At 37.7% G+C, this 25,257-nt stretch overlaps 2 protein-coding genes across 2 annotated transcripts; both read right to left on the reverse strand.

The window, feature by feature from the left end:
* Positions 1–546: 546 nt before the first annotated feature.
* Positions 547–7,377, reverse strand: mbip (MAP3K12 binding inhibitory protein 1). Its single transcript, XM_079459341.1, has 9 exons — positions 7,188–7,377; positions 6,788–6,904; positions 6,116–6,334; positions 5,029–5,125; positions 3,626–3,691; positions 3,227–3,379; positions 2,943–3,040; positions 1,060–1,098; positions 547–954 (listed from the first exon to the last, which is right to left on the reverse strand). The coding sequence occupies exons 1-9, from the start codon at positions 7,329–7,331 to the stop codon at positions 847–849; spliced, it is 1,041 nt and encodes a 346-aa protein (XP_079315467.1). The 5' UTR covers positions 7,332–7,377; the 3' UTR covers positions 547–846.
* Positions 7,378–18,948: 11,571 nt separating this feature from the next.
* On the reverse strand, positions 18,949–21,125 carry nkx2.1 (NK2 homeobox 1). The gene is made up of 2 exons (XM_079457948.1): positions 20,715–21,125; positions 18,949–20,205 (listed from the first exon to the last, which is right to left on the reverse strand). Exons 1-2 carry the CDS (start codon positions 21,079–21,081, stop codon positions 19,529–19,531), a joined length of 1,044 nt encoding a protein of 347 aa, XP_079314074.1. The 5' UTR covers positions 21,082–21,125; the 3' UTR covers positions 18,949–19,528.
* Between the last annotated feature and the right edge of the window lie 4,132 nt (positions 21,126–25,257).

Genomic DNA, 25,257 nt, shown 5'->3' on the forward strand with positions numbered 1-25,257 from the left:
TATGCTGAGAGTCACAGCAGCTGCTTCTGTCCGTTCACACTGCCTGCCGTTAGCAATCACATTCACATGTTCTTTAAGCAGTCACGACTTCTCCCCTCAATCACATGTACTGTAATGATCACAGATCGCTTTTAACATTTACGTATTCATGACTCGCTCACATGGTTGCTGAAGTATTTTATCTTGCACACCTGAAATGTAAGCAGTCAAATTTATAAAGCTTTTATTTTGTAACAATCCCGATTTGTTTGCTGTTCTTCTTTCACAGATAAATTATGGATGATTGTTATTTCTGTCAAGTTATTATGATGGTCACACAGAATGAAGATTTGTTTTTCTTTCAGTTTTAAATGATTGTATTTATTTAATCGATAATAACTACTACAGTTCATTATCATTTTAATACAGATTTGGTTTTCTTTTCAAAACGGCTATTCTTGAGACCCAAAATAATTAACTGAATGAAATACATTATATATTCCGAGGCTGAAGATTTCAATTTCAGCAGCTTATTGCACTTTATGTAGAGGCAATAGAGGGGATGTTGCGAGTAAAAATGCTTACAAAGGTAATGCATTTCTCATGTTTGTGTTTATTAACATTCATAATTGGCATACAAAAGTAACATGAATAATGACAAAAACAAATGCGAACATAAAATTTACATGTAAAAATAATCAATGTTGTTACAATGCTGTAAACCATACAATTCCTTATGTAATGAAATACAATCAGCGTAGCTTGATACGCACTATTGTTAAATATTCGGACGACATCCAGAACTTAATGAATGTTGATGAAAAACAATGAAATCCACGTGCAGTTTAAGAAGGTCCGTTTTGTATGTCAGTATGGAAACTCCCCTGCGTCTGTGGGTTGGAACACGCTTGTTTTTTTCAGCAAGGCAGCTTTGACGGCGCTGATCTTCCCATCGAGCTCAGCGAGACTGCAATTCTATTAAAACAAGAACGTTTTCATCAGCCGCGACATTCTCATTTAACAGCAAGACCTTCACATTTTTCCCCATGACTACATAAATGCATCACTAATGGAACATACCTGCGACACGGAGGTTTTAGGCCGTTTGTGCAAGAAATTCTGAAAGAAAAGAAACGGGTGTGTAAAATGAATGCAGATAAATAAAGATAAGGGCACATGAGATGTCTTTCAATGGCGTTTATCTCAATATAAGATTAAACAAAAATCTCCACTATGACCTTATTCACAGAATAAAAGAAAGAGGTGCAAACAATTTCCAAGAGGGAAAAATTTAAAGGAAGCCAAAACCATACATTTAACCAAGGACAAGGCCGTTTACCAGTAAGTGGGCAGAAACATCACATGATTGGAGTATAAAACAGAGATGTCCTTCATCGTCACTCAGTCACTTGGAACAGACCAGCGCTGCCATGGACTTTCACTGATTAACAGCATTAAGTGGGGGCCACTGGATTTTTTCTCCTGTGACCCGATGGCCTTTTCATTTATAGTGTCCATCTCTCTTTATCCGTTACCCATAATTTATTTTCATTTTCATCATCACTTTTCGCTGTGCCCATGAGCCCATTTAGCAGGGAGATGATATCGGCTCAGCCATGGTCAGCAGAGTTCAATTAATTCATTCTATTTGCTAAAAGCGCCGTCGCAAACTAAGAAGATCAGCATATTTGACGGCACTCAACGTCCCACTTTACAGGCAATACACGAACACACATACATTGTAAAGGACATGGAAATCAGCTAGCTTTCAGTCCAGCACCGAACTAAGTGAAGCTGGTGTGAGGAGGCGTCGAAATGGTTCAAGAGCACTTACTCAGCTAACTTTGATGGGCTACAATCTGACAGGGATAACAAATTCTGAAGTGAGGGAAAAAATATCACCCATATCGGCTTTTAATGGTTTTGAAGAACTCTTTGGTCGTCTGTCGTGAGCGCGGGAGGAAATACAGCGTTATAAGGACTTGTGCGGTGTAAAAACAAACAGAACCTGTGGCAGAAAAACTATTGACACACTGACCCAAGTACTAATTCACTTGGTTGTCTAGCTAAAATGTACCGACATTTGAAAAGCCAGAAATAGAAAAATGTCATATGGCATAAATAAACCTTGTCTCTTTAATCTATATTTCTCTGAGATCCACATGAAATGTTGTACGTTTTAATATTCAATCAACCCTTTGTCCGAGCCTTTCTTTCTTTATATCACTTCAACTTTGCTTGATAAATGAGCAACAGTAATTTATCTGTGCCTTCTTCGCTTTGTGTATAATGCAATGCATATGCGGAACCAATAAAGCCAACCACAGTTTAACCAGAGAAAGATTGATCAAGTTATCATACACAGAGAAATTAAAAACTGCTGGAATTCTTTACCATTACAAAAGAGTGTTAAATTGGTCATATGAAGTCCTCTTCAAATATCTAAAAGGCACCAGTTTGTATACTAGACTATAAAAAGCCTTTAATAGCACTTCAACACTTCATATTCATCCCATATGTGGCAGAAATGAACCATCAACTGGTTTCACCGTTGGTCATGAGTGTCTCTTGACCAAAGATCTTGCAGTGTGTGCACTTTGTCGGTATTGTGCAGTGTGCATCCTGCTACGATAAGATATCTTGTTGTGTAGTTTGAGAACCACAGCGATTCAGGTAGTCTGACAGTTCTATAGTGTGAGCTTGCCTTTCGGAAAACAGATCTACATGTTCAAGTTACCGTCCCTCACTATTATTTTCCACAATAAACACATTGTGTGTCTTGATATTCTGATTTATTTAGACAAAAGAGTGATCCAGTGCCTTGTCCTCTGCGTTTATAAGCTACTGTGGACATTCCAAGAGAGTGGAACTTCTGGAATGATACCGCAGATTAATTCAATATCTGATCATCCACTTCTCCAACAAACAAGAACACGCACGCATTCTCTCTCCCCACCACTTACTGTGGAGTGGAAGTACTCTGGGGAAAGACCCTCAAGCTCCAGAATTCGATCTTCAAGTTTCTTTAGCCGCTGATAAACGCTTTGAGGAACTGGACCTGCTACAAGACACATACAGTAACGACAGCGTTAAACAGCCAAAACTCAATTTAACAGCACACACAGTGTCCTTACTTCTGACTTAGAAAAATAGCAGAGTTACAGATATATTTTTTGAAATATTTATTATAGAAATACAAAGACATGACTATAAACAGGCGAGCCGCACTTAAATTGATCTAGCTAACCTGGTGGAAGTTTCAGGTGGGCTTCCATGTTATGAAGTCTCTCTTCAATGACAAGATTTCCACAGTCTCTGCTAATGGAGCCCTGCTGATGGTCTCCCAGATCAATGTGAACCTTCCTGGTTTGGGGTCCATATGTATTGACCACACGTGTCACTACAATAGCAAAGGAAAACAATTACTGATCCATGACTCCAACCACCATTGATAATGCGACCATTATTCTGAAACACATCATTCCGATTTTATTAAGTATTTGTGCATAGGTATATGAAGTACAGCACAAAGAGTGGAAACAACATATTTAATGTAATATGATTATTTATCATGGGCCCAAGATAGTCTACATAGTTAAGTGGGGTGGTGTGCAAATATGGAAAAATGCAATAGAATGGAATAAACCTTTGACATGACTCTTGAAACCAGGATATGGCGTAAAGACTGCATCTGTTCTGGCACAGCTGTCCTCTACAAACCAAAAGGAATAAAACAAAAGCTTTTGTTAAGTTGTAGATATTCGACATAATTCATAGTTCAATTATGACAAGGGAGTGAAAATTCATGTACAAACAGTCTAAAGTTATCTTCTAGTTACATTTTTTTAATGGATTAGGTAGAAGCAGACAACAAATATAAAGCATCAATGGGAACTTCTTTAATGCTATTTAAAACATCATTAAAACATGAACAGTGTGTAGCTTAAATAATTATCAATAAGTTTTATCAAATTGATGTGTCCTGTGGTGTGAGGTGCTACACTTAATACACTGTGGGGTGGTTTCCCGGACAGGGATTATCTTAAACCAGGCCTTAGTTAAATTAGGACATTTAAGTCGTTTTTTCACAAACATACCTCACAAAGAACATTACCTTTGTGCATTTTCAGACAAAACAGTGGCAATTATGTATTTTAAGATACGTCACTGCTAAGTGTTTTCAGTTAAGACAGCTCTAACATTTATTTTAATCTAGGACTAGTTTTAAGCCTTGTCCGGGAAACCGCCCCAAAATGGACAAAAGTATTGGGACGTCCCCTTCTAAAGAACATGGTATGACTACTTTTGTAGTGTGAATCTAAATGCTACAGCGTATAATGTCAATCTAGAGAATTGTGTGCTTCCAATTTTATATCAACGGTTTGCAGGACCATTTTCTATCCCAACATGACAATGCCCCTGAAGACAAAGAAAGACTCTTTATAAATAATTGATTCAGCCATTGTGGACAATTCGACTGGTCTGCCCAGAGCTGAACACCTTTGAGCCAAACACTCATCACCCAAACCTATCAATGACTTTCTTAACAGTCGTTTCAGAACAGAAAAAGGCCCTCACAAAACTATTCCAACAAAGATTCTTTAATATGGTATTGTAAACTATAACATTAATATTTGTTTTGATTGAATTTACTGGAATATGTAAACATGTTTATTATGAGGGGGTGTCCCCAAATTCTTGCCCATATAATGTATGTAAAATGTTGGAATATTCAGTGATCGATCCTGACACCCTAAACACATTTTTTAAGGCTAAAGGTAAATTAGAACATTTAGAGTAATCACAAAGACAGTAATGTGTGTTCAAACATTTTACTAGTAATGCACATATATGCACTGGTTAATAACTAACAAATTAAATAAGTTCAAAGCAAAGATCTGCTTTAGGCAACGAATAAGAGCATTTTGTATTGTAAGCCCAGCATTCTGACCCCTCGGCCATGAAAATCAGCACTCTTATAAACATTGGCAATTGATGTGCAGTATCCCACCGACCCCCACCCTCCCCAGGCTGCCCTGCCATGCTCACCCTGATTGCAGTCGATCACGTTGCAAAACTCCCTCACATTGTTTTCATTGATCTCCAGCTGTTTGCGCTCTATAAATGCAGATATCCTGCGTTCAATCTGAGAAAATGAGCAAGAGAGGGCAATGAGGGTCGGATTGATGAGCTATTGAGAATAAAATCAATTCATGGTCTTCTTTTTACTGTTTAGTTATAATGAGCAATACTAGGGCCATGTGGGCTCCATGAGTAACAAGTGAATGCAGTGGACACAATTATTGCAGGAATCAAAACATTTTCCACACGCAACTATTTGAGGTTGTGATTTGCTTTGGCCTTTTATTATAGCGACTGTAAATAAATAAGCAATAAAAAATGAGGGCCTCCTTGTCCTTCGCCCACATGCAATCTCAGCATGTAATGAACATCCACTTCATAATGTTGCAAGGACCGGGACCTCTCTCAGGACTCTCAAAGTGGGTGGCTATTTGTTTTTCTCTGAGGAAAAGCAGCCGCTGAAGGAGGCCTCCATTCACACTGAACTGTCTGTCCATAGACAGCAATTCAGTCATACACTGACCAAATGCTAATAATAAATAGCCAGTATCGAACAATCAAATTAGGCAATTGAGCAAAAAGTAAACGTCTGTCATAAAATGAAACATCTGCAAATATATATATATATAATAAAAATGGACGTCAATTGAATGGAAGAAAATTATCCAGTTTATCAACTTAATGGCTCCATGAAAATATAAAACGAATAATAAAAACAGAAATGTGTTTTTCTAAGATACTTTTTGGGGGCATTTTTGCTTTATTTGTACAGTTAAGTGAGAGAGGGACAGGAAGCGATGAGAGAGAAAGGGGTGGGTTCAGGAAAGGACAGCGAGAGGGGAATCGAACCCGGGTCACCCAATGCACAACACAACTGAAATGTGTTTTAATGCAATTTTGTTTTAGGTTAGTTAACTAGTTTTTCTCTTGTAATACCAGCAGTTTCTTTAAAACACTTCTGAAAAACATAAAACAAAAATGTAGTGCACTCTTAAGCCAAGGGACGATACTCCATCATCAATATCAATCTGTATATATAAACGTCATGCTTTACCTCAGATTTACCAGCCTTGATCTGAACATTGTCATCAGTCTTGTTTCGATCCTCGTGCACACCACAGTGTTGGGATGTAGGAGAAACATTCACTGAGTCAACCTCCATCTGCTCACATGTTTCTGATGTTTCTTGTCTGCATCCCAGCGTATTTTCACTTGTGCCTGGATCGGGGCCATTAGAATCCACCTCAATTTGCTTCAAATTCTCAGATATTGACTGAAAGAGACAGAGGTATTTAATGTACGGGATCAAATGTATTTTTTTTACAAGTGACCGATAATATAAATGCTATATTTAATGTTAATGGTTTTCAAAATTGGATCACCTGACGGTCCAAAATATGTCCCTTTGGGTAATTTTTGGGCTTGGCCCCATTATTACTGCTTGCAGCTATATTTACTAATATAACATCGCTTTTTATAAAATCCATACGAAGTATATTTCAGTGTATTAGAGGCAGAATGACGTGAAAATATGATACAGTCATCAAAAATCTGTTTTCTTGGACAGCGGTCAGTAATGCAGTTTAGTCCGTCACAAATGGACCAATCAGACTGATTTTCAGAAAACCTTAGAATAAGAGTAAACAAAAGTAATGCATATGACGCCAAGGTGTCCTTTTCGTAATACAGGTTACATTCTGCATTAACAACATGGATGCTGACTTACCTGTAGCTTTAAGATATATTGTTGTAAACAGGTGTACACGTGTGATGGCTGAAGCCCAGAAATGTTCACACTGTCGACACTGACAGTGATATTCAACAGTCCTTCGCCCAATTTTAACTGTAAAACAATGTTAAGCTATTTAATATCGAATATCTCATATGCAAACAAATATGCTCCTGTTGTCCTTTGGCTTCTCTCTCTCTCTCTCTCTCTTTCTCTCTCTCTCTCTCTCCGTTTAATAAGTAACTTACATGCTACGCTTTTAATTTTTCTTCATCATCACGTAAGATATTAAAAGAGCAAGACACCGTTACTGCACCGTTATACACAGGACTTGAATATTCATCTGTATAGTGATTCATAAACACTGTTTAAAAGCACATGCACTATTCACACAGACCTTTGTGCTAAACTCCGACAGGGAATCGAGAATTGAGCCAACGCATTCTTTAAACACATGTCCGGCATCGTGTGAAATCTGTTCTCCGGGTTGCTTCTGTTTACTTCCAGCACACAGCGCGTCTCTTTCTCCGTTCGCCGCCATTGCTGTTCCGCTGCTGACGGCAGTGCTGATTGGACAAGAGCTCACCAGTATAACATTACCTCATTTCCGGTAATAGGCGACACACGTTCTGGACAGCACAAATGCAATACCTTTGTTTTTTTTAATACTTACATTGGATCGGTAGTTTTCATATATTTCCCAAATATACTATTGTAATAAGCGGGATATCTTTAGAATGTACCAAGTGGTAACGTTTTATTTTAATTTGTCGATGCCATGCATAGATTTGATAATGGATCAGTACAGTATACATCAAAGTTTTGGCATAATAGCATCAGATACATTGACACAATAGTCTGTGTTTTGTAAAGTTCATGCTTTATGACCTCAATATTAAATCACACATAGCCTACTTTACACTGTTATACAATATTTTGTGTAATTAAACATTCCAACAAAATGGAAGCAATTTATATCTTCAATGGGTCCTAACTTTTCTATCACTGGTTGTGTTGCCAGGTATAAAATCCAATGAAATAGCTCATAAATAACTTCCTGTTATTTAATCTCCTGTCAATCAAAGTTATGTCAGCTTGGAGCATTCCAAATCGTAGCTAAAGATGTGACCTTTAAGACAAGGTGAAGGGTTTTGACATTGGTTCAATATCCGTCAAGTTCAACGTCAGACGTTTCACACTTCGGGAGATATTGTCAGATTCTGGACACTACTCACAGTTTTTCTTCCAGGGAGCATTTTGAAAGGCAGCCTGTCCGTTTATAGCAATACTGACTGTCAAACAATGGTGTAAGGGCAATAGGGATGGGAAGCTGCTCACAATGGTGCTCTTTTCTGTCCCGAGAAAGTGTGGGAAAATCTCCCTCGTCTATTCATACTTTTTTTCTTCTTTTTTCCATATAATGAGGAGACTGATGAACGCAACAACTGAGAAAAAGAACAATTACCATCAATGACAAAGCACAAGTGCTCCGTGCTGAACCCCGTAATGTCTTCTGGAAGGGTTAATCATTTTAGGAAGGGTTTTGGAGACCGACCTTTCAGCTCCAGTCCTTTCTGTGGCGCTCTTTAATTCCTGCAGCCGGAGGAAAACTGTTACACTTGACATCCTCTTATGCCCTGTGCTGTTTGAGAATATTCCCACGCAGCAGGATGGACAAAGAGAGGCAAATCAAGTTAGTTACCAGAGTTTTAATGTGGTACATTTGTATAACATTTAGCTGACATTTGTACTGTAAATATGATAAAAGTATGATTATTTGTTATCTAATGTCTCTAATGCTGTTTGGAAAGGTCAAGACAATTCACATTGCTCAAATAACTTTTTTTGAAAAGCATACTACAAACAATATACACTTTTCATGATCTAGGTTGTGATATTTTTAAGGCATTGTTTTCCATAGTCAGGTAAGTGTTGCTTTTAGAATCGTCATATGACATTATGGTCCATATTCCTCATAAAAAAGCTTTCTGTGCTACACTCAGCACCCATCATTGGGCCAAACGGCACAAACCCAGCAAAACCCAGAAAGTGATTACCTATGTTTACACTCGCAGATGTTTACTGTTCACAGTTGCAGAAAAAATTAAGAGACCATTGAACATTTTCATTTAATTAGCATTTCTAGATGTGTTGTGGCCATTTCAGTCAAGTGGGTGTTGAATTTCAACAAAATCAAACCTCAAGAGTGAGATTTAGTCATCCAACAGAAATGCGAAAGACTGACAGCATGACAAGACACATGAAAACTGAAAACACATCCAAATTATGTTTGAACTCTTTATACAAATATTACTAAAAAGTAAATATTCTTTGAGGTCTAAACAATATACAGAACATATTTTCTGTCATTTTGACCTGCTTCTCCAGTTTTCATTTTTTACAAATACAATGCAAATTCTTTGAAATGTGGGAGAAATCTTGTTCACACGACAAAAAACATTACTTTAACTTAACAAATAGGCTACATATAAATAATAAATTCAGAAAAACTTAAATAAATCTTGAAACAAGTTATCTTAATATATTCAGTGGTGGGTTAAAACAACAAGACAACCCTTCATTTTGCGCTGAAACATCCCATCAAAGATTCAATTACAAGCCAGCAGTTGGGTCGACCCTTTTTGCATAGGTAATCATCCACAGATGATTTTGATGCTTAGAAAAATGGTTTCTTGAAATGATGTGAACATTTCCAGCATCTGTGTCATTTAATGAAAATAATATTCACATTCCCGTTTCTTTCAGGTTTCACCATGAAATGCCAATCACCGTGTGCAAGGGCAGGTTCAATATCAATGTACTCTGTCCTGTTGAACCACACCTTATGGTAAAATAATTGTTAAGTGTGTCCTTATAATGACCCATTTAATTGTCCTGCCCATTGTTTCGCTCAGGTTAGAGAGTAAATCATTGAATATGAGAAACAGAGGTCCATTGGGAATCAGCACAAAAGGAAACTAAGAGAGAAAGAACACCATTCATTTTAGAAATATCTAAGCCATCCCAATATCTAATATTAATCAGACATGCTTTCATCTAGGCTATATCAGTAATATCAGATTTTGTAAAAAGGCAGCAGTCGTGTCCGCCATGTTTTCATTTCTTCAAAGCAACCTTATGGTTTATCAGATACATCACATCTATAAGTAAAAAACTGTGTATGTGAAGAATTTTATTCTGATTTACACACTGATATTGATTCTTCTGCAGTTTGTCAACTTTCTGAAAGATATAGGCTACACAGTGTATTTACAGCTTGAAAGTAAGTAGGTTTTCATTTGTTGAGTGATGCATGTAATGCAACTAGCGTCATATTTTCATTAATCTGGCATAGTTTTATTGATGACTTTAAACATATGTGTATGTCATACAACTGGTCTATATAAGCATTTCCCTAAATGAATAAGCTTTAGCAAAGTAATGAATTTGTGATTACAAACTTTGACTGACATCAAAAGGGAAACAAAGGCCCAGTTTTAGCCTAAGCCAGGACGTCGTAGTTAATTTAGCCAATTTAAGTCGCTTTTATTAAAGTGCCTAAGAAAAAAACATTAGTGATGTGCATCTTGAAACAAAACAAAGGCACTTACATATTTTAAGAAAGTTATTTTCAGTTAAGACAGCTCAAATTATATTTAAGTCTTAAGCCGGGGCAAAGTGATTTCTCTTCTCCTCTCATTTACAACTTGATATCTTGACATGGTTGGTCAAATTTTATGATTGTCATAAAAGTCCATTTTCAGAATTTGCTTCTATAACATTATAGGGAGCATCTTTAAAAATAAGTATCGCTAAATTCCGAAGTATGTTGCATGTGGTGACATTTGTGCTTTCATGGAAACAATTGGGCTCAAAACCAGAGCTAGGTTTAAAGAAACAGACAATAAGTGCTGTTTTCCTCTCTTGCGTGAAAGTTGAATGAACTAATTTTTCTTTAACATCTCACATACCTTGTCTTCAAGTCTTAGATTAGCATGCGTTGCAATTATTTCTTCACTATTGAAAGTCAACCGTGCTTTGGGCTTTTAATTGAAAATCCATCTAATACTCTTCTGTCTTTTATTGAGGGGATTTGGTTTTACAGCTTCGCTAAGTTTTCTCCCTCCTTGTCTCATAACTCCCCCTCTGCCCTCACTCGCAGGAAGCTGCACCTGTCACCTGGGGGCCCCTGCCTGCACTCAGGATCAATTTACATAACCTCATTTAGCAGTTCACAAATCAGAGCCATTAAGAGCTGCTAACAGGAACCAAGGGTTCTAATTTAGCCTGCCTTTCACAGTGGGAAAATTGGGCAGCTCAGGCCTACAAATAAAGACTCAGGTCTTGGCTTTGATTGTTGATTGTGATGGTAAATGTGCGGATGATTAGAGCAGATTTTCCCCTTTATTGATTTTCTGCCAAAACACAGCATGCCACGGTCCTGTACTAGGAAGCTAACTCGGATCGGAAGGGGGCATAAGATTGAAAAAGGATGCACGGGGCTTCATGATCACATGGCAAAAAGTCTTTGCTCACCGGCAAAATAGCGTAGGTATGAAATGGCATTTGGCGACGATGTCAGTGAGATACGTAAGCTTAAAGATATTAACTCACATTTTCCCCAAGTGACCACTCATTGTGCCCAAAAAGAGCAACATCAACTACTTCAACCCTTCCAGCCAGTGAACAGTACTATGCGTCTTCTCATGCAACGTTGAAACAACATAAATGAAGGTGAAAATGTGCCACATAGTGTGGAGAAAATTGGGCTTTGATAGATGAAATCTGCTTTATTAGACGTAGACCATACACCTTCCATAACTCTAGTCATAAAATGTTTGATTCAATGAATCTATTTTTATTTCTTTTTGAAGAAAACGTTCCCTTAAAGGTGTATGGTAAATGAAAAGGATAAATCTTTGCCGAAACGGATTACTGTTGATTTGTTCAGAAGGCATTTGTACCTTCCAGCTATCAGTCATTAAATTAAAATCAGTTCTGTGAAATGTAACCACCAAACATGAAAGTCACACGTCTTTCTTATCTAATATTAAAGTATTAAAAATAATGAAGTCTAAAAACATGAAAAGGTCTGAAATACAACACACTTGTGAAAAAACGCATTCACATGACATCATTGCTCTTTTCTATTTCAGTCTGATTGAAGTCATTCTAATTCATAAATGCATTTTGTTGCCACCATGAATTCGCCCCATGCAGGCTTCTTTTTCTGGAAAGAACAGCCGTGCAATCATGTGGATGATTTTAGCTTTAACCCCTTTCATTTACCATTCATCAGATAAACTTCAGCATGTCACTATATAGCACATGTCAAGTATGCTTATTCGAAATGACTCTCAATCGGCTGTCGATTTGGCAAAGATCTTATAATATGAAAGAGCTGATTCAAACCTACACGTGTTCACTGCCAAACTGGTGAATCTGAAGGTGTCTGAAGTGTTTGTTGTCTTAGGGGGCAGAGGAACTTCATTAGTTAAGTCAGGGAGCCCCTTCTATTTATTGTTTTGGTTAAACAGTTGAGCTGTAGTTTGGTGCCACAAGAAACCATGCCAGCAGTGATCTGCAATGTCTCTGATCAGCGAAGTGTACTCAGTCAGTTACAGGACTTAATATCTTAATCTTTCTCATATTAATGTTCTTCCAAAACGTAAGCATTCTCCACTACAGTCGCTTTGTTGGGCTCTGTTTACATCTCCTAAAATTAATAAGACACATACTGATGAAAATCTCTCTGAGGACGGTCTCCATTAAAGCTATAATGCATTATGCTGTCATCCCCTCCCTTTGAAAATGATGGAGCAACAAACAACTGTTGTTGCCCCTGTGGCAGCATCCCGGTTAAATTGGCTTTAATAATCGTGTAATTGCTGGGAATAGACTGAGCGGACCCGAAGCAAACAAGGTTTCTAATTGATTTGCATTTCTCTTTTTGTGAGCAGTCGCTCATTGTCCGAGCGCGCTATTGATCGGCTTCTGTGTATCGCCCCGCATGTGTTTCCCTTCATTAACTGATAACGGGTTACTGATAACTCGTATCCCGGCTCTAATGTGGCTTAACGCCTACTTTGTTCCAGTGTCATGTCGGAGGGCAGCCCGCAATAATGAGCAAGTGGGTGGGCTTTGTTGAGGGCTATCTGCTGGGGAGGCGTTTAGTCTGTCTGGTGCAAGAACATACTGGTGAGGTTAAAAAAGCAGCACCTCTTAGGTCTGGATTAGGCCTATACTTTTAACTGTTGGGCACCCGTCCTCCATGGAGGTCGGTTATTGACGCAGCGTCCGAAATAAAAATGATATGTCACGTACTGTATGCATTTAAATAATACAAAAAATAATATTTTATTTGATAAAAGTGAAGTGATAAATATTATACTGTAGTGTCCGACATGGCAACTCTTACGAAAATTAACCTACTGCAGTTCAACCCCAAATGCATCACTGCGGTAATGGTTATGCCAATTGCGGTCTAATCAATAAACCCCAAAAAACTCACTACACTTCCCCCCTAAAAATACACGGTTCGTTTTCGTATGGGAAGTTGATTTGGTGTTTGGGTAAAATAGGGTCTGTGTGAATAGTCCTGCATTAGATGCGCCGGAAACCGCACAACCAGTCAGAGAAAGTCTAATCATTACAAACGTTTACCCTGATTTCCTTTGCCATAGAATTGTAAATGGAGCATAGAAACGATAAACGATACGCCATACGTGCAATTGGCCGCGTTATACAATGGTCACACAAACGCGAGCCGCCGCGCGCGCAGAGAGAATTGCATGTTAGCTAATTGTTAATTTGGGCGACTCGCGCTGGCTAATTATGGCGGCACCGCCAAGCCATTTGCATGATGGACTTGCCACCTGCCTCGACGCATGACAGACCGCAGCCTGGGCAAACTATATAATTACTGAACAGTGGTGGGGCAATTTTTGACTGCCGTCCCTTTGTGTCACATGAATTCTTCCTAATGACATATTTTATAAAGGGGCAAATAGCATCCCTCCTTCCGGTTCTGCAGAAAAAGCCATCGTCTCAACAGGTCTTAGTGTCTGCGCCGCACTCCTGTATAGAGAGTATATTTTTCACAGTTGTGCGGTCTACTCATTGTGTGCCGGACTAGGTGGGCCGCATTTAATACAACCGATTCCCGTATGCTTTAGTCAAAGATTTTGCACTTGATGCCTTTATTACAGTATACGTTTACGGGTGGCATATTCGATTGGAGCAAGCTTTAAAAAGCTTGTGCACCTTGTTGTATACTCATTTTGGTGCTGGTGATTTAAAAATGTGTACCGTTGAAAAAAGCGCTCATTTGCTTCACTTAACTTAATGTGTTTTGTGGTGTTCATTGCTTAAAATGGGCCTAAAAGAAATAAATGAATGGATTTGTTTTCTGGTCAGACATTAGAATATAAACTCCACAACGTAGCCTACTATTTATAGCCTATTCGTTCTGCTTCCCAAACCGTTAGATCGATGGGATAAACGCATTGGTTTCGTTTTTTTATCTAAATCTTAAAAAACTCAAAAATACCTTCAGTTCAGATCTGTTAGGTTAAACGTTCTTGTTAAATAGTTTTTGTTGTAACACGCTTAAGCAATCAGATTGTGTTTAACTGACAAAAAGTTGATCAAAATAGCAGTGGGATGAGGTGATTACACGTTATTTAGCGGGGGAGGAAATGTTAACACGGTTAGTGATGGTTCGCTGATCACCAAAGGACTCCCGCTGGTACAGTACAAGACGCTGGAGCGCCTTTTGTCTGCTTGGCATTTCATTATTGAGTCATAGCGAGCTGCCACACAAGCGTTTTTTAACACTCGAGGAATTTTGCGTATATGATTTCAGAATATGTCTTCTCTCTCGCACATGTTAGTCTTTTATGCGTAATAGCCACATGGGCAGTCAAAATACTGCCTGACTGATGTAATATGAAAGAGCATTTTCAGTAATGCATGTAACGGTAAAGCATCATATGGCAGTATCGCATGCTATAGTAAGATTGATTTTTATATTGCCTTAAGGTATAAAACATTAACGCAACTGTAAACCCCATTTAGAACATTGTATCATGCGACTTTTGTAAACTAGTTTTAGATCTTACTGCTATGGCAATAATAATGAAATGAATAAAATAAAGCTGTTTCATGCTTTTAAAAGATTTGCCAAATAGTTCATCACTTAATAAATTAATAATTAAAAAACCGAATCACGTTCACACTAAATGAAGCCTTTTCCTAACCGAACATTTCTGCAATTCGTTATCATTTGTCTTGCATTTGAACAGTAGGGTTAGCAGAAACGTAACCATTAAAAGAACCATTTCTATACGAAAAGAACCAAAAGTAAAAACAGTTAAGAAATGGGAAGGTATGAATATGCAGTTTTTTGTTCATTGGTAAAAGCTCCATTCAGCTAATACTGAATGCGCTGCATTTCACTGGTGCCACAATTACACTGAAAGGTCAAGTATTACAGCATCTTGTGTTCCGCGCTGCATGCTAAGTATTTCTCTTTGGAAATACCCTCGTCTGCGTGCACAGTACAATGGCTTCAAGAAGCAGATAAATGCAGGACAATTAAATATATTTTTGCTACTAGTTCACAATAAGATTCACTAAAGGAGGTGATTGCAGTTAATGTTTGTGCCGTTTGTCATGCACAGATGAAGGTAAAACCACAGTACTTGTTCGCCGTCCGTTCTTTTTGTTGCTTCCACAATCCCAGAGATGTTGTAGCCTATAGGCTACGCATAAAAATACATATTGCACTTGCATTTATCGCTCACTCATTAATATACGAGAATCATTGTTATTAGTGGCATTTCTGTTAATGCTTGGGTATTGTTCTGCACCATGGTTTTGGTGTGTAAAGATGGTCTGTGAAGGTTGTGTAGCCAATGAGATCCGTATAGCCTATATAGAGCTTATCGAACATTAGTCTGAAATTATCTGACAATTATGCATTTAATATTATTCATATGCGTTTGTAAATCGTTGTTTTACTTGATTAATTTAGGTCTAAACATTCGGTCGCATTTGCCCATGAATCAAAACTGTCAAAATACACTTCAGCACCCCGGACAGCGTCAAAGGACAGCAAATGGCAAACTAACATTGCATTATGGACAAATGATCCCCATGGTAACAGACTCTATTCCATAACATTTCTGTTCAGTTAGATGTGGCCAAAACAACTTTATTGTGCATGTTTAAACTTAGCTGTGTAAGTGAAAGATAAATTATAGCCTAAATATAGCCATTGGTCTACGTGAGTCTTGGGTTTGTCGTCAAACTACGTTTGTTTCTGTTAATCGAAAATGTATTCTAGAAAAAAACCAATCTTTCATATGTTTTTTATTACGCTACACATTTAAAGGTGTCTTAAACATTTTAATGTTAGCCTAATCAATTGGTTTAAATGTGACAGCAGACGCGTGAAGAATCTGCTTTAGTTGTCAATGACCAAAAAATTACTAAAGTATGTATACTGTCAATCAACATTGCGCGTTCTTCCCCAATGTATGTGGAGTGAAACGGGGAACGAACCCCGGATCGCCTAACTCTGATATGATTGTGTTGAAATTAGGGTCTAATTGCAGGGAGGTGACTGCGACCTTTGCACCCAAAAGCCGACAAGACAGTCAGCAGTTGTGCAACGTGTGTTAAGAGAGAGTGATGAGAGCATACACGCTTCCAACAAGTCATTTTCAACAGCGACAAGCTCCACACAAAGACCACACACCGAGCCTCAGACATGTTAATGTAATCTGGAGTCTTTCAGCGGAGCTCTAACAAAACGAATCCCCGTAAAACCTAATAGACTCTTTCGTCGCCGGCAGATAGCTGTGGAAAATGATTGAATTTGCACATTGGATAAAAGATCTAACTTATCAATGAAATGAACATGTTTTATTTTATGCATGTGACTTTCAACACCCTTGCGATCAAAGTGCCTAAGTGCCATGTCAGAAATTCTGACACCTGTCTACGATGATAAACTTGGACATTTAAATTGCAATGACATGCTTTAAGCTTTATTTCGTACCGTTTTACTTTATACGAATTAACTTGAGGATTTTGCGTAGTTTTAGGAAAAAATACCTAAAGACACACACTGGACAGAACAACCGTAGTATTTTGTCGTCTGTAAGAGCTAAGAGATTTTAGTCTTTTTAGACAGAAAGCGTAAGCTGTATAGACATAAGATCATTTTACCTGGAGTTTATATATAATAGAGTATCAATGCAGGTAAAAGAAGCATTTGTAGACCTTCGGCAGTATAATTTTGGACATAATGGAAAAAATAATCTGTTGATTTAACGACCCTTCAGCGAAAATAATAGCACCATTATAATCAGTGAGTCATTAAAACGCACGCCCAGGGCTTCACATCAACTGGCGCGAGGGCTTCACATAAATCCCTTCATATGTTGAATGTAAAGGATTTAAAAAAAGTGGTGAGAGAAAAGAAACAATGACCACGATGGGGATTCATCATCAGCCTAAATTTAGTTTAAGGTCAAATGGGTAATTATATTTACCTTGTTACAATATTTGAAAATTGGGTCATAATTACTAAAATACCTTATTAATCATAACACTGATTCGTCAATCTAAAGATGTCACTATAGGTGCACATAGTGAGAGAACAAATGCAGCACAGCGCTAAAGTTAAGGCCCAAAGTACAACTCTTCTAAAATAAAATGTTGTGATCCAATAGTTTTAAATTTGACGAATGTCTTTCTAACGATAAGATCATTGTTGCTTTTTTACAAAAAGTTGCGACAATAATATCGATTGTTTAGTTGCCAAAAAACAATTTAATTAGGGTTTATTAAAATGTAACAATAACGACGATGAAACTAGTGCATTTCATACAATTAAAAGTACATTTAAATAGTCTTGTTTGATGACACAAACAATAATCTGCAAACGCGGTGAGAGTTATTCATTTTTGCGATGGAAGTTAGGCTTCTATTCCATGCGATCAGACAAGCAAGATAAATTTGTCCATAACGATTTCCACAATACTCCTCAAAGGGAAGTGTAGCCCAGGTAAGAACAACAAGCGATAAATTATTATGACATTATTTAAAGAAACAAAAACAAAACAACAACAGATTGGTCATTAAATGAAAGCGCGGCATTTGTCAGATCATGGCCGATTCCAAAAGGTTTTTATTTAATATTTATTTCTTAGGCTATTTAATCATGCTTTTTTATTATGTGGGCTTGCTTAGCAGCACTGTCCTTGTCAAATTGACGTGTTTTACTACACTGTTTTCTGTTTCTTCAATTTAACATGCACATGCTGTTTTTGCCACGCACAGAAAAGTACACATTTCAAATGTTTTAGCCGTCAACCCTACTTCACCCATCACTGATGTTTACGGACTTTATCAATACGTAAACAGGGGGGGGGGGCGTTTGATTTTACCACTGATCTTCACAAACACGTTATTGATGGATGGTGCTCTGATAAGTGCGTTTATTTCGCCTTGCAAAGTTATTTTGGATAATACTGCTGTTTGTACAGCGATGTGACTGATAAGCTAGCTTTTATGAGCGTTTGTTTGATGTGAATTTCTTTAAAGGAGTGGAGACCTCACCTGCACTGACTCATTTTCTCGCCGACAAAGAGCAGGTTCATGAAAGAGATGCATCTCGCTAGATAAAGTCATACACGATAGTTCATTATTATTCACTAAATACAATCAAATTGGGAACGACAAAAGTCATTTGTTGGATTTGTGGCCTTTGGCACAGCAAGCAATAATGCGCAAAGCATGTGCATCTCTTTGCAAGGGGTCTGGTTTGTTTGTGTCAAATTTATAATCATGTTTAGACACGACACAATCATTTTATAATCATGTTTAGACTCAAGAGAACGCAAAAATACCTTCAAACGCTGTCGCTCTGAGGGTGCAGTACATAAATGATCGATTGTAAAAAAACAAAACGTTTAATAATTTAGTTTTCTACAAATGTAAATGTAGTTGTTATATCGTTTCATTGTAAAGTGTGTCCCTGTGTAAACTCTTGAAAAACTGTTAAATTGGCAGGTCGCACTTTTAGCGTCCTCGAGCGGTTAATTCTTACACCCAAACTTAAAATCAAAGTATACTTTTTTGTTGTTATTGTCATAATTTATTAATATGATTGTATGACTGCGTTTAAGTCAAATATCTATATAAGTTACAAGTCAATTACAAATAACAATGAAACTTAAAAAAACATGTGACCCTTAATAGCAATAAAAAGTTTGTACAATATACATATCGCTAAAAACTATGTATTCAGTCCACTGCTTTTACAGAAATATACAAGCTACGTTTTACAGTGAAATCTATAAGAAATCAACGTTATTTAGCAGTCTAACTGAGGGGGAGACGTCTTCATTGTCGAAAGGGACATTTTAAAATCCAACAGAATATTTGTGATTTAGGGTTTTTATAAGTCTCCTTTAAAATCTAGTGTATATAAATAATTCCATCTTCTTAATGATGTTTTGGCGCTCGTCCTCATAATAAAAGATTTGATACCTTTGTCATTTGGCAATCCTCGGGTTGCTTGCAGCCTTTTTACCTCTCCCTCCAAAAAGGAGACAATGATTTCAGTGCGCAATCACTGTTCGCATGGCCAAACACTCGTGTTTTGAGTACAGTAGTACACGGATTCAAAGAATTCATTTTGTTTAAACATTATTGTCTGCTCCTTTGTCACCATGTCCTACCATAGAGCAAAGCGGAGCAGGGCAAAGCAGCTCCATATTCGGAACCGGTAGAGTTCAGGTGTGACAGGCCGGATACTTGGGTTTGGAGAGATGGGGGGCTTGCAGTGTGTTGACCCAGATCTGGCGACTGTCCCGCACTGCCTACCTGGTGACTTTGATGCTGGCCCATTGAAGAACTGTTATTGGACATAATCATGACGTTCCCCCCCTGGTGATGGTGGTTTTGTACACCGGTGTTGGAAGCGTGGCTGCTGCCTTGGCATGGCTTTCCGTCCTTCACCAACACTGGCACGGCCACCCGCCGTGGAGACTGCTGTTGCTGCTGCTGACAGGAGCCACTGTCTTGTTGCATTTGCTGCTGGGACACTTTGTCTTTGGCCTGCCTTTTCATTTTATATCGGTGGTTTTGAAACCAAATCTTGACTTGAGTCGGAGTCAGGTGAATCATGCTCGCCAGATGTTCCCTTTCCGGCGCAGAGAGATACTTCTGCTGCTTGAATCGTCGCTCAAGCTCGTACACCTGCGCCTGGGAGAAGAGCACTCGTCTTTTCCTTCTAGGTGTGCTGGTTAACGGACCCATGCCTTTACCAACATCCGCCAACGAACTCAGAGTCCCCATACTGCCCATATTCATACCAGACGAGGATCCCATGAAACGAGAGACTGCAAGAAGAAGAATAATCCTATTTAGCTTTGCAATTTAACTAAAACAACAAATACAACCTTTTTTGTAATAGTTTTATTAAATCAATCATAAGTAAGCCACAGTTTTCAATACGTTCTACCAGACATCTAAACAAGCCTCTGGGTAGAATGTGCTCGGTTACGCATTTGCACTGACTCGTATCTTGTTTGACTCTCCAGCTTTAGACAAACAGTGGTACTGTAGCTGAGAGCCTGTTTGTTTACCTGGCAAGTTTAACATTGTGGACTGAGAGCACTCGTGTTGCATAATTATTATGTGTCTAGCCCGGGTAGCGTTACATTCTTTAAAAGTAACAATATCAAATACGAATGTGTCATTTATATACTGTACCTGACCCACTTCGCAATTGTACTTAACTCCAACATTAACATAACATCAATTCAAAGATCTCAACAGATATTATTATTAAAATGTTGGTAAAATTTTAAGATAATTCTTCCAAAAAACATTGTCGCATCATACGTACTTGTGGAGAAGCGTGGGTCCGGATTCGTTCCGTACCAACCGGTGGCCGCCGTGCTGCCTCTCATGCCGTCTTGATAGGCAGGCAGGTCGCTCATGTTGCCCAAATTCCCGTTACAATAGCCGCCCATTGCTGTGTGTGACAGCTGGGAAACTCCAGCCGCAGTCATGTGGTAGGCAGCGGGAACTGTTCCATTGTGGCCCATGTGGTGCTGCTGCATCGCCGCTTGCGTGACTTGAGGTTGTCTGTACGAGGCAAGAGGAGCCCCCAGGTTGTTCCCCTCCATACTCACTTTCTTGTAGCTCTCCTCGAGAGGACTTAAGATATCGGATACAGAAAAAGGAGTCGTATGCTTAGGGCTCATCGACATTGTTCTGTGTTGGAAAGGGAGAAATTAGAAGGCAAGGCAATCTCTCCTTCTTTTTTTGGCCAGCTTCTATGTTCCTGTTGTTTCACCGTCTCTGCAGCGGGATGGAAACGTAAGAGTGTGCACTGGAGTCCGCCTTAATTGGTTGGAGTAGGAGCTCGAAGCTGACTTTCGTTTGTTTTAGCTTGGTGCCAGGTTTAAGGCTTCCATCAGAGGCGGGGCATCGGCAGCCAGGGCAACAATTCAAAGCAGCGCCTATCATCTGTGCACCCACGCACAATTTCTATTACGCGGTCTTAAACTACCCATGCCATCCCCCAACCCCGAAAACATTTACACATGGAACAACACTTGTGCGTAAATTTCATTTGTTCATAGTTCGTTCTCAACGTATGGAGCTTGCTTTGCGCCTGTGATGCCTGCAAGGACGTCACAAAGGATGAAATATTGACAGTTGGAGTGATGTTTATAAGGGCCCCTTCATACAAGTGCATATGCGGAGTTCAGACTTTGAGAACCACTCAGTTTCTGAAAAAAGCTCGAGTTGAACTACTGACTTTTAATGGCCACAAGAGGCTTCTGGTGATTGCAGGGGTGTTTATATTATGCTCCGTCGTATTCAAACATGCAAAAGGGCCCTTGCGACGACTCGGGAACACTGACTGACAAATAAATAAATACATATGCGCCTGTTAAGAGGCCAAGTAAATGATTAAGCCATTTTCTTGATATTATTCGACATAGGCAACACTTCGATCAGACACGCGGCACTGAGAGAAATGAACTCGGGAAGAATAAGAGGCTCTCAGGTAAAGTTAACGACGCAGAAATAACATCAAGTCCTGAAGTAACTCCGCGAACCTTCGACAATGCCTACAGCTCGCCATAGTGCATCGGTTCGGCGCCCCGAGTCTTTCTTTAGACCATAAATTACAATTTCGAAAATATTCGTTTGATTTGAAGTCATATTTGGATTTTTTTGACCAATTTGATTAGGATCATATCAATAATAATAATTGACTCCACAATATAATGATTTAACATATATTCACATTTAAATTATGCGTTGGGCTACAGTGGTGCTATTAGTAATAACGTAATAATAATACTATAATATATAATAATGATAATAGGCTAAAATATAATAATAATACTAATAATAATCAGGAATATATTATTTAAAAACAATGACTATAAATATTAGTATCTGTTGCCCTCAATTACTCAGAAAAATGGCATAAACAAGAGTTCCATGTGATCAGGAAAAAAAGGTCAAAAGAAGGTAAATCAAGTTCCTTCGGTTTTTCCAAGAAAAGCTGCGTCCTATATTTATTTTATTGTTTAAAAACATTAATATATGGATTATTGAATGATAAGAATAATATTTTTTACGGAATATTTATCATGATAAATACATTCTAAATTGCAATGTCTAAAAATAATTGTAAGAATATAGAGGCCTATTACTAAAATTGTTATAATTTTATTTAATTAATCTGCTTTGATAAAAATGTCTCTTTAAAACGTAACTGCTTTTCTTTCATTTCTTTTTGCAGTTTTGTCGAAGGCTTCAAGTATAATTTGACATCACCAGCTGCCCCGATGTCTTCACAGGTATGATTTGTCGGGCAGGAAATACAGCGCCTTCTGGCGGTCAGAATCTGAACAATAGCAAGACTCTTATCGAAAACAGACAACCCGATAGAGATTCAGTTTAATTTCAACCCGACTTGTTTGCAATTTAGGAAAATATTTCGTTCATTTTTATCATTTCAAACTGTCAATAGCAGCGCTTACACTTTTGGGCAGTGCCTTAATCTCACTGTAAGAAAAACAATTATAGTTGTTTAATGCTTTTTAAGGGTTAGGCATTTAAAAATCCTGATAGACAACTGACTATTTGGCTGATAAATGTCTTAGTTGGAAGTCAGCACACAGGTGCATGTAGTTTATGCACCAGTGATGGTAATCGCTCATGCAATTAAAATAATTAGAGTCATAACTATTGGGTGCCCAATGTTGCTTAAGGTGTCCAGCCTACTTGATCCAGTTTACAAAAAGGGACTCTTAATTATCTGAATAATCTCTCCTTGGCTATCATGCCCAATTAACAGTAATTAGTACGCTTTGTCGCGTTCCTAACATCTTTTTCTAATTGACCAAACCGTGCGCTCTCTCTCTCTCTCTCTCTCTCTCTCTCTCTCTCTGTATATAGAGCATATATATATATATGAAAAGTTTGATCCCAAATTGAAATGATACATTTTTCAAAAATTATGTTTTTTATTATGTATTCGTGTTTTTATTGTGTTTTATTGTGTTAGTCAGCTGTATTGTTTTTATTAATATGGCTTAAATCAAAACAAACCAACTGCAGTTTGATTGATATCAATTGGAATGCACAATAAAAAACATGATTTTTGATAATTGTTTAATCTCTATTTGGACCAAACTCTTAATATATATATATATATATATATATATATATATATATATATATATATATATTTTTATATATATATATATATATATATATATATATATATATATATATATATAGTCAAACCAAAATGTTTGCTTTTTTTCTACTGGCACAGGACATATTACAGTTCTATAGTATGGCAAATAAGGTAAACTGTGACATTTTCTAAACAACAATTCTTAGCGGACTATCAATAAAAATAGGTACCAAACATTATTCTGACACTTTGACCTGATCAGGTTTTGCTAAAGTAGATTTTATTTAATTTCTAATGTCTTTCTACAGCGCAGACTGAACAAAGTTAAGCATTGCTTGGTAATTGTTTCACCTAAATTGGTAGCTCTATAGCTGACAGCTTTTAAATCTAAGCCAAAACTAATGCAACTGATTTGAGAGAAAAGGCAGACACATTCTACAAGGAAGGCATTCCAATCAGAAATAGCAAAAATATTAGATGTGCCTAGAGGGACAGTCTTTTCCGTTGTGAAGAAATTCTGGTGTCTGAATAATTTTTGTTTGTCTATGGACACAATTGTTTGGCAAACTATAGATCTATTGTATCTATAGTTGTATGTGTGGGTTTTATATATGAATGTACACAAATCAAAACGCTCACAGGAAATAAAGCACTCGTTGAATAAAATTGGTATCAATAATGAGTATTTTATCGATCCTCTCTTTTCATTTGAGCAGACCATACATCTAAAACCCTAGACGGTACTCTTGTGACATCTAGCGGTCATCGGTGAGCATGCAGTGGGAGCTCACATGAGTGATGGGCATTCTAGTTTTCCTCCGAGCCCTTTCACATATTAGACCACCTCGAGAAGCTGTTAACCTCAAGGTGGCAGAGCTGTGTGACATCACACATGGCTAATGTTCCTATTTTTGTTTCATACATTTTTACAATTTGAGAATGCCCTGGTATAATCACAATGATTAGATATTTAGACATACCACGGCTTTATTTTACATAAGGTCAGCATGATGACAACTAATAAACCATATATCCTAAAGAAACTCATATTCAAGATTTTGGCTTCAGTGTTACACGTGTTTATGTAATAGTCTATATCATTCCAAGTCTTTATGTTTTATCGATGCATATGATTTGTCCTATACTAAAGATATACATGATTCATCTGCCCTAAATCCTTTTTTAAATTAGAAGTTTTGCTTTAATGTGACAGTAGGCAAGATTGATAAGGTTTATGAACATTCTACTGTTAACTGTAACAACCAAGAAAGATTATTGTAAGAAGCCTTTAAACGAAAGTGTTGCGCACACATCTAATGTCACCACCATGAGATTACACGACGATCTAAAGGGGAAGTTCACCGAAGAATGAAAACAATTAAACTTTTTAAACAATTAAATACATTGTTGTCAAAGTTGACAAGCACTTTTTACAACACGTTATAAGTTAGATTTTTGGAAAACCCAGTGACAAACATAAAGGACGAGGAATTATAATGATTTATCACAAAGAAAATCACGGATTTCACGGATATGGAAATCAGTAGAAGAGCAAGACATTTCTTTGTTCTGTTGGACACAAAGATATTTGGAAGAATTTAAGAAAAGCAAGCAGGGCACTTTTATTCCAACTGGTGGTCAATGATGTCCCAGAACTAAAAATGTGCTAACATTTTTCCATATATACTTCTTTCTTTTCAGAAGAACAGAAGTAGTTTAT

Source organism: Barbatula barbatula, assembly GCF_947034865.1.
Source record: "Barbatula barbatula genome assembly, chromosome: 6".
NCBI lineage: Eukaryota > Metazoa > Chordata > Actinopteri > Cypriniformes > Nemacheilidae > Barbatula > Barbatula barbatula.